The sequence below is a fragment of the Anarrhichthys ocellatus genome, unplaced genomic scaffold, assembly GCF_004355925.1.
Source record: "Anarrhichthys ocellatus isolate YVR2014 unplaced genomic scaffold, GSC_Weel_1.0 scaffold5, whole genome shotgun sequence".
Classification (NCBI taxonomy): domain Eukaryota; kingdom Metazoa; phylum Chordata; class Actinopteri; order Perciformes; family Anarhichadidae; genus Anarrhichthys; species Anarrhichthys ocellatus.
In genome coordinates this window covers 5,839,704-5,854,503 of record NW_022280035.1, presented here as the reverse complement: position 1 = coordinate 5,854,503, position 14,800 = coordinate 5,839,704, and the positions used below count along the sequence as shown (strand labels likewise).

Below are 14,800 nucleotides of genomic sequence, written 5' to 3'. Positions count from 1 at the left end.
ATATATATAGAGATATATATAGAGATATATATAGAGATATATATAGAGATATATATAGAGATAGATAGATATATATATAGAGATATATATAGAGATAGATATATATATATAGAGATAGATAGATATATGTGGTTACAGAGTGAGTGTTGATTGTTTTTGAGCGATGGCAACTTTTCCAAACTGTGACTGAAGAAGAACTAAGACTCTTTACTTCAGTAAAAACACCAACACTGTAAAAAAATACTGCATTACAAGATCTAAAATAAAAGTACTGAACTATTACAAGCAAAATATACTCTAACGTATCAAAGGGTGAAAGTATTACTCTGATTCTATACTCGTGTATCTGCTCTATATACAGTCAGCTGGTTTAATTCAGTGGATCACAACACAAACTAACTTCTCCTCACAACCATCGTACTGCGGAGGGAGAAGTCTCATATCACAAAACCCAAGCGAATAAAACCAAAAGTATCCGTTTGGCTGGATTCTACTTGAACTAAATAAGACAATATGTTGTTTCTGTTCTGATTTGGGTGAGCCAATCAGTTCAAAACATTTAATCTACAGTACTGCTTGAAAAACAACTGTAAAATGCATTAAAGACTAATGGTGCGTATAGACACAAATAGACACGCGTAAACAAGAATTCAAGCATGGATCTATGTATTCGTGAGTATCTCCAGCAGCAGGGCGGTATTTGTGAGATTGTGTCAAAATAAACCTTTACCGAGTGCAACAGTGTGGCTCAATGTGTTTTTAAGATTTTTGGACAACAATTGAGCTCTATGACACAGAGGAATAACATATCAGGCTTTGGATACACAGATAACATGTGTTAATAGGATCACTTCATTGTTGCCTTTGGTCTTTTCATTGGATGTGTTGACAATAACGAAAACACTAAATATGACAAAACTTATCCATTCAATTTACAAAAAAGAAAAAAAAGCATAAAATCCCGTACCTTGTCGTTCATGGCGAGGATGACCATGAGTTTTCTGAAGATGGTGATGAAATCCAGGAACAAGTCCACGCAGTGCCTTAAAAAACAAAGTATACCAGAGTATGTTTCAGAATATCATATGCTTTTTGAGGAAGAAAAGAATTGCCATATATCATTCAATATCTCTCAAATAAGAGCATCTGGCTATTAAATGTATCCATTCATTTTCTGAGGGCTGAGCTCAGGTTGCTGCTCTGATATTTGGACCCATCTTTACTTACTTTTAGGAACTGATGCTAAGCTACACCTCGCTATGGAATGATGCATTCACATGGTATTTGGTTAGGAGAAAATGTTCCTCACCAGATGTAGTCCTTGTCTCCATTCTCTGCTTTCTCAATGATGAGCTGAGTGTCAAACAGGACGAAGCCGCACATGATGAGCAGCCCGAGGTACATGTGTGCCTGTCGGAACATGTGAAGAACGTGATTAACGCCAAAACATTGACACAGCTGATCAATAGTTGAGTGAGGAATGGTGCCACTTGGGTCAGCTACCTTAAACAGCATCACGGATCCAAAGAACATGTTCATCACAGACATCAGGAAGAGGAGGGAAAGGCCAGACATCAGGGTGCCTTACAAGAATTAAATGGGTAACATGTAAGTATTGCTGTAAAGGGTTGAGAAGAGAAGCATACAGTGCAACGGGTCACAACGTTTATAAACAGCCTTTACCTCCAAGGAACAGGTAGCTCCTGCGTTTGGCATAGAGAGCGCTGAGAGTGAAGCAGATGAAAATCACAGAGGTTCCCATGAAAGCCGTCATGATGATGCTGAGAAAAGAACCAGAACAAAATGGAAGTTTTCAGTAAATTCCCACTTTCAATTATATGTGTACAGAGAGATGGCTACCAATCATCACACAATAATCTTCTCATTGCCGTTTAGTTTTAGAATGTTTAACAGCTGGCAACTAACTGACTAAAAGTTAATGTGCAAGCTTTATACACCGAGTGACTTTTCACATACCTCGGATTGACAGCGATGACAAAGTCCAGTGTGGGGCCAAGGCCGACACCTGGAGAAGGAAAACGCTGGTTATAGACTCTTACATGACCGTAAATTAACAAAGACAGCAGTTTGTTAATTTAAAATCAGGTACCCTACCTGTGAGGAAGGCGAATCCTGCGAGGATAGCCAGTCTCTTCTTCTCCGTTTCAGAGTTGTGTGGCGTCATGGCAAGCCAAAACATCATCCCCAAGGAGCCGAGGACAGACAGCAAACCTCCCTGAGAACAAGGCCACACGGTGAAGATGGAGCATCCAGTGCACCATGTGTTGGTAACGTCACTGAAACTATAGCTGTTTGGTTCCTTCACAATAAGACGTTAAGATAAGAGAGAACTCGTCTGAAAGGCCTTTTTCTGTCTCATCACATCTTATGTCATTCTGATTTAAATTACAGACGAGTACTTTGACATGTGGTACCAGCCCCACTATAAAAGGAGAACACAATATAAAAGTCCCTTGTACTGGTGTAGCAGACAAAAGACCAAAATAGCAGTTCTTGCTTTTTGTTCTCTCACATTTTGTCTGGAGTTTTAGATGCTCATCAGTTTTACTTATAACTTTTATGTCACTTCTAACCAATTTTTTTCTAAATATAATGATCTTATTGGCTAGGTCCTATACATTTCCATGTTGATACTAAGAAGCCCTCTAATTTGTGATATTGGGCTATACAAATAGAACTGAATTGAAACAGAGGAATTTCACTTTCAGTCATTTATCCAAAATACACTCAGTATCTTCTAAAACTGTAAATCCCAAAATAATGCATTTTTCAGGGAAGACGACGCACCACATTTCATAGAAAATGTAATTTATTTAATTGATGTAGCTATTGTTTAAAACATCAACTAAATGAATCATAGAAAGATAAGCATTAAGATCTGGGTAGCTTACCAACTTTGTTGAACAAACACTGGATAATGATGGACTTCAAAATGAAATTACCTATAAATCAAACTATGACATTTATCTGTCATACATGTTGCAACAACCAGGTATCTAAAAAAAAGCACCAAGTGGTTTAGAGTCAGCAGGACAAAGTATTCGTGTCAGTACTTTGCCTACGGGCACTATTTGCATAGACATACAGGATCAACCTGGACAAGTAGACTCCGTAGCATCTTGTTAGCGTTACCTGGAAGAGACGTGTGACGACATGGACGTAGGAGCCAGCTGCAGACACAAACATACAGAGTGCCAGGCTGGAGTACACATTCTTCAAGTGCACCTGGGTGGAATGAGATCTGTAAAAAAAGATAAAAAAGGCACTTGAGTTATAGTGGATAAAGTATGTGACTGAGATAGCAATCTACTGCATGCTTACGCACATTTGGGAGAACTTGAAGAGGGCGTCAAAGTTGATGTTGCGGTCAAACATGTTCATGATGGAACCAGGGCTCGTGAACTGAAGAGAGATTCTTGAACGAACACAGCAGAACAGAAACACAATTACACTTCAGTTCCAAATTCACCAGTAGAATCAAAGCTGTTTTATTTAACTATAGCTGCAGCATTCAAAAGGTAGCATATGTGTATCATTTGTTAAAGAGCAGTAGTGGAGAGCAATAGCTAGCTACACTTACTCAAGTACCTGGAAACTGTATTTACATTTGGTGCTACTTTTAATATTAACAATGTTTAAACAACACACAGGAACAGTTAAAATATGGTAGATTTAACTACCCAACAGTATACCATCCAATAATATAACACTGACACGGAAAGATTTATTCTATGATTAACATTGCTATACTTTCGCTTGACTTAACCGAGATTTTCAATGAAGCAGATACACTTTGAAGTATTACGGTAATGTGCATGGCTACCCTTACTTAGACGAAGTTAAAATAACTTGAATACTCCTTCCAAGCATGTCGCTTATTAAACGTGCGCAGTTTAAAAACCTCATGGAAGACGGTTGCCTTTGGAGCTTTCTGCCAGAAATGGTTTATTTTTAAACACAAAATATCAACTGCTTCGAAACCTATCCAAGTAGGTTTGTAAACTAAACTGAAGGAGATATCTGGCAGAAAAGCCCTGTCGTTAGGTTCTCCCGTGTGCGTTGTATTACGGTTTGTGACATTAAATTGCACAACAGGTTATCACTAGAGTTAACTGATAAGCGCTGACTGCTTAACACGCTAACAAGCTTCTCTAATAACATATTCTCAACTCGTGTTAACGGCATTGCCGTTATCTGGCAACAAAATTAAAAGCAACTCAACTTAATTAACGTTAAACACGTCGTTAGAAACAGGAGAATCGAGCAACACCCCAACACTATGATTGTCGTATGAGGATATCATATTAACAGCTAAGCGTTGCTTAGCTAACAGTTAGCTAAATACCGAGCAGCTTGGCTAACTACGCTAACGTTTTAGCTAGCTCGTTTGTCAACACAATTCGACGTCTCGTTCATTCTCAAGCACATAACGCCAGCACAGTTACAGATAACAGTTACTATTAATACGATAACACCAAAGCTTTTATCACAATATGTTATAATAGCGCTTACATTTGCTTACTCCGCTAACCAGCTAACAAACAGTTTGGCAGCCGTTCTTCTTCCTGCTGTACGTGTCAGTGGCCTGATGGCGTCACAATAGCCACGCCCAGAAAGCCGTAGTCCCCCATTCCCGTGTGTGAAATACGGTTATTTTATAAATAAATAAACATGTCGTCTATATTACACTTACTGAACGTTGAATCAAAGTTGTCGTTACCCCAATACATTGTTAAGAAACCTTTTTTATTAAAAGATACTTCCTGGTGTGTCACCGAGTAATGTCCCCGTTACACCTAAAATGGCCGACTCATAAATTTAACTGCACCATTTCAAACGGCAAGAAAACAACGACTTTCGTGTTTGTTAAGCAGTTTGCAACTTCGACCTCTCCGTTTTATAAACGCTGTGATTCAAAGACTAGGTTCAAGCTCTACTGTGAAATAATCAAACTAAAATAAATGGATTCGTAGGAGTTTAAATGAGTGAATCTTGATGAATCATTACTAACATGATGCAACGAGATGCAACAAATATTTTCACTGAACTGTTATGGGTTAGAGGTGTCGTTTTTCTTTGATATGAAGGCAAGAACATTTTGCAATTAATAGCATTATTGTTGTATTCATATTATTACAAATTATTTAAATTAATCAGTTGTTATAACTATTGTTTTCCTTTATATTTTATTATTATTATTTTCTAAAATGCTTTCTGTTTCTTGCAATGCCTTAATATCATAATACCAAACTAACTGTTTTGTTTACTTTTGGATTTCATACCCTGGACTTTCTATCACAAATCTTAAAATGAAAAGTAGCTATAGCTGTCAGATCAATGTAGTGGGGTAAAAAAGAATAACAGTTGTCTCTGAATAAGTATAAGTAGCATAAAAGGTACATTATTTGAGTAAATTCCACCACTGTACAGGTTGAAAATATAAAATGTGTAAGATAAGTTTTGAGTGGCCAGTGTATGGATATGTTCATCTGTGCAAGTAGTATTGAGAGATGGATGAAAATAATATTTTATATTTACTTTTTCTCTAGTACTGTAGTGACCCAAATATGTGAGTAGAACAACATGTATTTAAGACCATATTGATTTAAAAAGATACTTAATTGTTGTATAAGAGGACATATAGTAAAATGTATTCCTTGTCCTTTAGTGTCACCGGGGAGAAAAACATATACAAAAACTGTACAATATAACCAATTTTTATTATAAAATAAAAACTGGTAGCACCTTGTCTTTTAGAGTTTTGGTCAGATTGGGTAGACAAAATGAGTGTTTGACTTATTCTGATACACAAAGACAAATTGTGACTGTTTAAACAAATACTTTTGGTCATCACAACTGGTACAATTTCATTGTCATATTTTACTCGTTAACATGCAGGCAATAATTGCATCAGACATTGAACATCATAGAAAAACCATATTACCCAGGAAACACACCCCACAAAATATCTGTTGTACTGAATAAAAAATGGAAAAAGAAAATGTGTTCTTGCATGATTGAATCTTGGATTTACATCTATTTGTTTATTTGATTTAACTGCTTAAGTTTTGAATCATCTTTGAACTTAGACAGCAAAACGTGTGATTTTTAGGCACATATAAAACAGTTAAAACACAAGGCCAGCCTCAAAGTAGGCAAATGGATTACAAAACAATGTTAAGCATTAAGAAGTACTGGACAATACAGATTTTTGGCCAATAAATATAGAAAAACAACACTCACACATGCTAAAAAATTTGATATTTCAAGTGTTGCACTGCAAGTACCACAGCCGCACGGCATTACACTTGCTCTTGACAGTGTTTTTCTCACGCTCAGCATGACACATCAGAGTGTGTAGGCCTACAAATCTCTTCTCAGGCAGAACACCATTCTCTGTCCGGATTTCAAAGGCACAGTTTTTACTTTCAGCACTGTCAATATAAAACAAGTGCAAGTTGTTTGTCATATAGTAATAAAAGAAAAACATAGCAACAAACGAGTTATTATTAAACCTCGAATGAAAACTGGCTTTTCTGGTCGTCCTATGTGCCAACATATTCCAGTGTGTCTGCATTCAACGGACCATCAAAGACAAGATTTCACCCTGTTTACTTAACTTATACCAAACACTAATCCGACCACTAATGATGTATATTTGCATGGTTTGTAGAAATTATATTTATAGTACAAAAAAGTGAAATATACTTTTGTTTTGCTGCTCCCTTAAAAGGTAAATAAGGCTACAGTAATGTTTACATCTGTTGAATGCAATTATTGACTGGCTACTTAGGAGGTACTGTCCATGTACACACAGAACTGGGTTGCATAGAGGAACCACGTTCACCGTTTAAAAATAGATTTCCTTACAAAACAACCTATAAAAGAAATCAATAAATGTATAAAATCTGGTGGAAATTTTAAAAAAGAGCTGATATTATTGTTTTTTGTTGTTGTTGTTGTTCCATGAAAGGCACAAGAATGAAAAAAAAAAAAAGTCCAAAAGTCAAGTCAGGGCAGGCAGGCTTCTGCTTTGGCAAAATAACCACTTTAATATTGTAACTAGAGTGTGTGTGATGGGATTGCTTTGGTTGTTGATTCCTGCTCTTTCAAATAGTGGTTGTCAATAATCAGCACTGAGGTTCAGAGGAAAGGCCTCAAATTGCGATCTATAGTCTCAGCTAAGCCAAACACATTGTGTTTTTCAGGCTACGGATTTCCTTAACCCCCCCCCCACACGCTAATACAACTTTCTAAACAGAGGATTTTGTGCAGAGGCAAGGAGGACAACGTCTGAAAACTCTAGCATCTATTGTCAATAGAAGGTTCTATTGTAGCTGAAGAAAGTCTCAAGCTGGAGCTGAGGAGCGGGTCCACTGAGAGCTTAATGTCCACGAAGATGGTCCAGCTGGGTGTAAACATTATCGGCTTGGCTAAGTTCCTCAAACACAGGCAGAAGGTTGAGCAGCTCAGCGTCATCCACGTCATCAAACCATGACACCACGGGAACCTGTCGAAAACAAACAGTCACTCACAAACTGTTGGCATTTAAAATTAAAATAATCACATATGAACTGCACCTGGCAGCTGTGAATCAAAGTTTCACAACAGTCAATGTTCTGATCCAAAGAACGCAAGCAAATGTAACCAGAGGCGCACAATTTTAATCTCTCCTAAATGTGTCTTGCATGTGCAGTGTACGGTTTTATAAATCAGGATTTGAACTGAATTATTCAGCAACTATTATTTTATCAATAAAGTGGTTTTAGCCTAAATTTGGAGAGGACAAAACAAGACATTTGATGGTATTATAGTGGTTGTTTCTCACTATTTTGTAACTTTCCACTATTTTGTATATTACAAACAAAAAGATAAATCGAGAGTGCCAAGTTCTTGTTAACTTGTACAGAGGAGCAATGGATGTGCCCGGCCCACGACTGTAAGGCTGTGGCCCGGGCAGGTGGTTAAAACCGCCCGGGACATCATTGGTACCCATCTACCGAACATTATTGATACTGGTCACAAGAGGCACCTGCGAAGAGCTCAAAGGATATCAAAAAAGAAAATACCCACCCCAGCCATAGCCCGTTCACGCTGCTGTAAATGAACCTTGTAACCCGTGTAACCTTAAAATGTTCCTTTTAATTCTCAAAACATCGAGGACTAATTCTGCTTTCATTTTCATTTTGTGTGATTTATCAGTTTGTAAGAGCTAATCTCACATTGCCAGATGCTTCTCATCAAGCCCATTCAATCTTGTCGAAACATTTGGGAAAATAAGATCTCGACATTAGAAGGAGGTCCATGATATCTGACAGAAGCAGATAAAAACTCACAGCATTATTAGGGTGGAAGATGTAGGAGGCAGGAGAGTTATCCAGGATGAGGGTTTTTTGGAGATCTCTGCCCAGGCGGCTCAAATCTTTGACATAGCAGCCCTGGTGGAATACACAAGATTCCCGGAATAACCGGGTCCGGAAAACACCACACTGATCCAACAGGTCTGTCACTGGGTCTGCATACTGACGGAGGCAAAGGGAGGTGGGGAGCAGGTGAGGGGAAGAGCAGGTTGGACTAATGAAGCACTGTCAACTAATGGTGGATATTTATTTCTAACAGCAAATAGCTAAAACATCACACATCCAAAAAAATACATGAATCTGGATTAGGTTGCACCAGCTACATTCGTGTTGTAAAGTCACATTTAAGTTCTAAGTAAATACTAATACAAGTTACCAAGCTAACATTAGCTTTGTCAGTTGGTTCAGTTAGCTATGCAGCAATAAATATGAAATATTTACAACTAGTTTGTGTGTGTGGGGAAACCCATTTTAATGTAAATCTCCAGTGAGAACTTAAAAGGAGTTGATGCAAGCGGCTCCAGTAAACAAACTATAGCTTTAAACATGAGCAGGGCGTCTACTAAGGTGACTAACAGCATGTCAAGCAGCTGCTATGACACTACAAGGCAAGAAAAAGCAGAAAAAACTCTGACATGACATCAAACATCTGAACAAACAAATAGTGCAGAATACAAAGAGTCTATTTTGGGATCTGTTTCAGGATCTGGTGTACTGTACCTTTGCGAGACTGGCTGTAAACAGCACACATTCAAACAACTCTCCCATTCTCTGCAGGAACTCATCTACGTACGGCCTCTTCAGTACATACACCTGTAATACAAACAGACCATTAGTAAACAGTCCCACCAGCAGGACTTTTTAAATGTAATTTACATGTCTTCTGTCACATTTGTACTATGAACTTCTGTCTTCCGTCCGTCGGCTGCAAACGGCCAGTTCCTGAAACAAGTAATCAAGAATAGGCCGTACCAGTTTTAACCAGCCTATCCTGGATTACTTGAACCAGGCCGAGGCCCACGGTGGATGCTTCCCTCCAGATAGGCTCCCAGGAATTACATTTCTTAGTTAATTACATTTCCACATGTCCACTAGTGAGAAGCTGAACAAATGGTCCAACACAGTGTGCTAGCTGAGCACTTTACAACATCTTCACAGAGGCAGTAACATGTACTGCATCACTTAATATGACATTTTAGATGAACCGAGGCTGAAACGACTCATTTCCTTGCTGATGCATCCACTTCCACTTTCTCTTCCCTGTTCAACATCTGGCCAGTAGAGGGCTCCGTACGCCCATCAGAACAAAACCTGGCTGATCAGTTACAAGACCCATCCCTTTTTTCAGCTCAGCAACCGCTGCAAACACATCAACATACACACACACACAAACCTCTCTCCTCCACAGCAAACACACTCACACACAAGCATTTTACCTGGTGTGTGGTCCCCTCTATCTCCACAGGCACGATGAAGTCTGCATTACTAATAGGCTGGAGGGGGAGAACACAGGGGGAGTTGGTCGGCATGCTCATTCACATGGCATTACATAACAACTGAACACTTAGACGCAGGCTGCACACCGCGGCCATAAATCACAGTGAAGAGCCTACACAAACAGAATGTAATTCACTTGATGTTCCTCAAGCACATGTGATGGTGAATCAGAAGGAGCTTTCACGCAAACTACACAAAAATACTAAACACACTAAAATTAAGCATTGACAATAAGCTTATTTGGTGGCCAAGTGAATGAGCTTTGGTACCTTGAATGAGCTGTGCACCAGGGTCTCATCCAGGTCTATGACCACGCATAGCTTCCCTTGGTCCTGGGCCTCCACCTCAGGCAGGAGGCTAGGTTCAGACTCCTAAGAAGACACACAAATACTTTTAATGCTACTGTCCAACACGCACCTATATCATTTGTGTTGCGCTTTGTTTCCACCGAAGGAGCATTATTAGCCCTGATAGTACACTGATTCATATGATAATCAGACCGAAGCCGGTTAATTTCACCTCTGGGAAATATGACTCAGTTTCAGAGCTGCATGTATGCGTGGATGAAGGAGCGAGCCTCATTATTTACGATAATATCGTCGATGTTGCATATCTTTAGGGTTAGCATATTTATGTCTTTCATTATATTTCCCAAACGCATCTGTAGACCTTCACCTGCAGGGAGAACACATTAGCTTGATGTAATCTCATTTTCAGATTTGTTAATATTGTTTCATTCTAGGCTCTTGATGAGCACAGCCAATCTGAAATGAATTATCAATATATTACATAATGTTGACGACAAATAACATACCATGACAACAGGATTATTATTTCACCAACTAATCAATGCAATGCAACATAACCCCATCAGCGCCAACGTTTCATTTTGGATCCAGACAATAACCAGGCCCCCACAGATGCTGCCTCCTGTTTGCTCCTGATGCTGGAGGACACTCCTCAACGTGAACAAACATGGCATCTCATTAAAATGCCCCTTACATGCTACTGAAGCTCTAATCAGGCTGACAGCGTTCACCAGCGTGGCCAGCCGAGTGCAGCAGGCGCTCAAGGCTTTATTTTTTTTCTCTCCACCTCAGCAATTACGAGGCACACAATACGCCATTCTCTGCACGCCGTCTGCCTAAAAGGATTGATCATCGCTCTGTCGTTCTTATCTTCCTTGGAGGATCAAGTGTGAACATCAAAATGATTCCATATCCGTAAGACAGTTGCGGTTAGCTTTCAAGATGTTCAGAGCAGGTGCAGTAGTGGTTTTAGTGCGCACTTGTAAAAAAAAATAATGCTTGAAGACAATAATTCTTTTACAACAGCCTGTTTAGTTTATTCCTACAGATGGCCAAACTATTCAAACACACAGGCAGTGTGTGTGTGTGTGTGACAAGGATGTGAAATCTTACATAAACAAAAATCAGGCTGAACCGAGGTCTTCAGTGATGTGAAACATTACTGGAATGAGAATAGTGTTACCTTGACAACCGTCCCATTTTCGTATGACTCCAGCAAGGCCTGGTGGGGGGGAGGTGGTGTTGGCGGTGGTGGTTTGGGGCCATCCTGAGCTTGGAGGCAACAGAAGAGCGCTTTGAAGATGTTGCAACTCCGAGGCTGTTTCAGGGCAGACCGGCTCACCTGGCCTGTTAACGCACACACAGAGACAGAGACAGAGACAGAGAGACTTTCATGAGGAAACCAAGTGAAACATGGAAACACACATCACTACACTAAAGGTAATCACAAAACAAATCTTTTTACATGGAAATAGATGAAAAATATTATTTAAATTCAATATAATTTGTTATGCGCTACATGTAAGAGCTTCCCCTTTCCTAAAAGGCATCTGTCCGTCCGTCCACAGCCCGCACTTGAAATCTGTTTTTAATGCGCCTGCCTCTGCTGCTGCTGCTGGAAATGGCTGGTACACGTTATATAATCACAGAGGGCGGGAAAACCCACACTTTTTCAGCACTACCTTCGACAGAAAACACAGACAGAAAACATTCCAACCATTTTAAACTCCCAAGACCTTCCAGGGCTGCCTGAAGCTAGCCAGAACAGTCAGTCAGTCAGTCAGCCGGACAAGCAGTCACACCTCAATGCTTTGTGCGGGTCTTTGATCAGTCACCATAACCAGGAGTGTCCCAGACCCACACAAGACTTTTAGTCAAAGAAAGGGAGAAAAAAACATTCCTGCAAGTTCCCTCGAGTGTGTTTCATGTGAGAACTTGCAAAACATAATTTATACCCATCGATACACCTTCATCGTAGTAAATACTACTAGAAAGAGGGACTGTGGATAAAGACTCAAAAGTGGAGAGAGAGAGAAAGAGATTTACTCCTAATAATCTCCATGCTGACCCTCAGTGCTCAGAAGACATAATGCAGACACACATGTTACACAACACCCTCTTTAAGACAAAGGAGCTCGATTTGGTCATTCGTCAGATGTCCTTCATTAGTCCTGCACACTATTTTCTGAAAAATATCGATATTAAATATCGATGTCCCTTCAATACATTCCAAATGATTAATGTGTATCCTGATTCCTGACAACCAGTGTAAGCCAGCCCATTGATTCCCCACAGGACGGCAGCATTGGCCATGTATGACATAACGACCACATTATATCTCCCCTGCATGTGGAAGGATGGCATAACAGCAGATTAATCCAACACAGATCTATTTGTGACATTTAATGAGCCATGCCAGGGGGAAAAGACAAGACACAGTATTTGTGTATAATGTATAATCATGCAATATGCACGATGTTAACGAGCCGGGAATCAATGAGCAGAGCTCCTTTCAAGCCCAAGGAAAGCGTGCAAAACAACGAAATCTTTGAAACGGCGCTACAATAGGCGTGAGCAGAGGGGTGTGTTTGTGCATTCCGCTGTCAACACCGCGGCACCTGGTATTTCTAAACAACCCCTCAGTTAATCAACAGCCAATCTGGACGCCCTTACACATATCCGCCTCTAACATGTATTGTGATTTCATACAGGAACTGTGCTGTTTGTCCGTCAAGTAAAATACAAGCAAACTTGGGAACATTGCAGCAGTCTTCCGTGCCATTACGCACTGATGTGTGACCTCCCCCACCACTAAGATATGAACACCATAGTTTATAAATGAACCACACAGTTTGGTCTACACTGTACTACAGTGCTGCCTGTGGTGGCAGACGAGCTCCTCGAGCTGTACCTGGTAGTAGTAGGATATGGGATGGTGCCAAACAAGCTGGAACCTGATCGACATAAATACACAGCAGCTTGTTTTTTTGGAGAGCTGTGGCCATGATCACCAGCAGCACCGCTGAGAAGAAGTCAGCCATAATCACAACACCACATGTTAAGAAGCAACAAAGATTAAAACAAAAAGACATAACAACAGGATCAACAATAAGCTCTGGATGGCATACCCAGTGCGCAATGGAGACTATGAACTTCTACTTGACCGTATATTCAATAGTAGAGGGATAATCTAGCTGTGGCAAATCTACAATATAATCTATCTTCTGATGGATGTTATTCAGTTTAAATGTTTTATTCTAACAGTTGTATGATCTTTATAATCTCCAGTGAAGAAAAACGGCTTCTGGTCAAAAATAGTACTAGTGAATAAGCACAGTATGCTTCGTTCAGACTCTATGGTTCTGTATCTCATAGTGATAAGAGCTAAATATTCAAGATTTGTTTGGTAAAAGGTAAAAAAACAAAGGGGGCAATGCGCCTCTTTGACCGCGCTCAGCGTCCGCAGCGCTCAAACTGTCAAATGGGCGCACTACAGGCTCTCTCGATACACCGATCAGTATTCAGAAAATATCCAAATAATAAACACCAAATGAAGCAGATATAATAATAACTCAAAGGCTCACAGAACACGGGCCCATCTCACCTGTTTTCGGTGACACTTGAACGTCTTCTTTCTGCACTTGGGTGATAACAGAACTTTCCATCTGACAATCACGGAGCCTTCAAAATCCTCAAATCCTGTCCCCGAGCACTGATGGGCATCCCTCATTGGGTTTTATTGAAAAGTCAACTCCAGTATTCACCGAGGTAACTTATCATCCGCCTCAGTAACAAATCCCCGATGAGAGTAGGATTGATCTGGTTTCTTTATTCCCCCGCCGCTTCTTCTTCTTCTTCTCTCGGAGGTCCACCGCACGGAGAGGGGGCAAGGCACTTGGATATGTATTTTTTTTTAGGCTATATGAGACTCTGCCCGCTCCGTCGTCTCGGGTTTACCACTACTATTACTGGTAGTATCGCCGAGAAGCCTTCACTCTTGCACCAACAACATGGAGAATCCAGGCGAGAGAAGGAAAACAACCGAGGAAATGGGGCAAGGGAGGGCGGTTTCAAGCCCCCCCTTACTACAAATAAACAACATCGCCCGAAAGGCTCTAAACGGCCACGAAAAACACCGAGAATCGACCTCTACTGTCGGTTTCGATCTAATAAATCGGATTCCCGTGTTTACTTGAATGTAAAATATGAGTTTTGTTGTTATCCGAGGTTTTGTTTTTCTACGGTTGGGACTCCGCGGGTGCCTTGAAACCGTGCTGGTCACTGATTGGGCGCATGGGAGGTGGGGGTGTGGCCAAGGCATTCCTCCCCGTTCTGCATGCGCTGCACCGTCGAACACATTCCAGCGCTGATTTTACAAATGAGATCACGTTATTTGTTAATTATGTTAAACATAGTGTTGATTTTTGCTACTGCATTAACATATGATTCGTTCACATTATATACAAGGAGAGTAATATATCTTTCGTTGAAATTGTAATTTGTTTAAGTTTAATTTGGTTTCTTTTTTGTTTATATTTCACATAAATATAGACTAATAATTTAGTATTTGTATCAACATTTTTTGACTGTTGTTCAACTTCAATCATTGTACCA

At 40.0% G+C, this 14,800-nt stretch overlaps 2 protein-coding genes across 2 annotated transcripts in view; both read right to left on the bottom strand.

Moving 5' to 3' along the window:
* tmbim6 (transmembrane BAX inhibitor motif containing 6) overlaps nucleotides 1–4,636 on the bottom strand; it is a 16,652-nt gene extending 12,016 nt beyond the window's left edge. Inside the window, exons 1-9 of the mRNA XM_031844733.1 lie at nucleotides 4,534–4,636; nucleotides 3,347–3,436; nucleotides 3,154–3,262; nucleotides 2,116–2,236; nucleotides 1,978–2,026; nucleotides 1,684–1,781; nucleotides 1,504–1,583; nucleotides 1,310–1,410; nucleotides 968–1,043 (exon numbers count right to left, since the gene is read on the bottom strand). Coding sequence (XP_031700593.1) covers nucleotides 968–1,043; nucleotides 1,310–1,410; nucleotides 1,504–1,583; nucleotides 1,684–1,781; nucleotides 1,978–2,026; nucleotides 2,116–2,236; nucleotides 3,154–3,262; nucleotides 3,347–3,402 — 690 coding nt within the window. The 5' untranslated portion in view covers nucleotides 3,403–3,436; nucleotides 4,534–4,636. The remainder of the gene's footprint in view (nucleotides 1–967; nucleotides 1,044–1,309; nucleotides 1,411–1,503; nucleotides 1,584–1,683; nucleotides 1,782–1,977; nucleotides 2,027–2,115; nucleotides 2,237–3,153; nucleotides 3,263–3,346; nucleotides 3,437–4,533) is intronic.
* A 1,084-nt stretch (nucleotides 4,637–5,720) lies between these two features.
* On the bottom strand, nucleotides 5,721–14,453 carry ctdsp2 (CTD (carboxy-terminal domain, RNA polymerase II, polypeptide A) small phosphatase 2). The gene is made up of 7 exons (XM_031844731.1): nucleotides 13,791–14,453; nucleotides 11,370–11,533; nucleotides 10,148–10,249; nucleotides 9,818–9,874; nucleotides 9,102–9,194; nucleotides 8,358–8,543; nucleotides 5,721–7,531 (listed from the first exon to the last, which is right to left on the bottom strand). The coding sequence occupies exons 1-7, from the start codon at nucleotides 13,849–13,851 to the stop codon at nucleotides 7,406–7,408; spliced, it is 789 nt and encodes a 262-aa protein (XP_031700591.1). The 5' UTR covers nucleotides 13,852–14,453; the 3' UTR covers nucleotides 5,721–7,405.
* Between the last annotated feature and the right edge of the window lie 347 nt (nucleotides 14,454–14,800).

Coding starts and splice junctions, on each gene's coding strand:
- ctdsp2 (XM_031844731.1), bottom strand. CDS start 13,851: ATGGAAAGTTCTGTTATCACCCAAGTGCAGAAAGAAGACGTTCAAGTG. Junction 9,875..10,147: donor TGGTGCACAGCTCATTCAAG/GTACCAAAGCTC, acceptor CTCCCCCTCCAG/CCTATTAGTAATGCAGACTT. Junction 7,532..8,357: donor TCTTCCACCCTAATAATGCT/GTGAGTTTTTAT, acceptor TGTTTTCGACAG/GTTCCCGTGGTGTCATGGTT.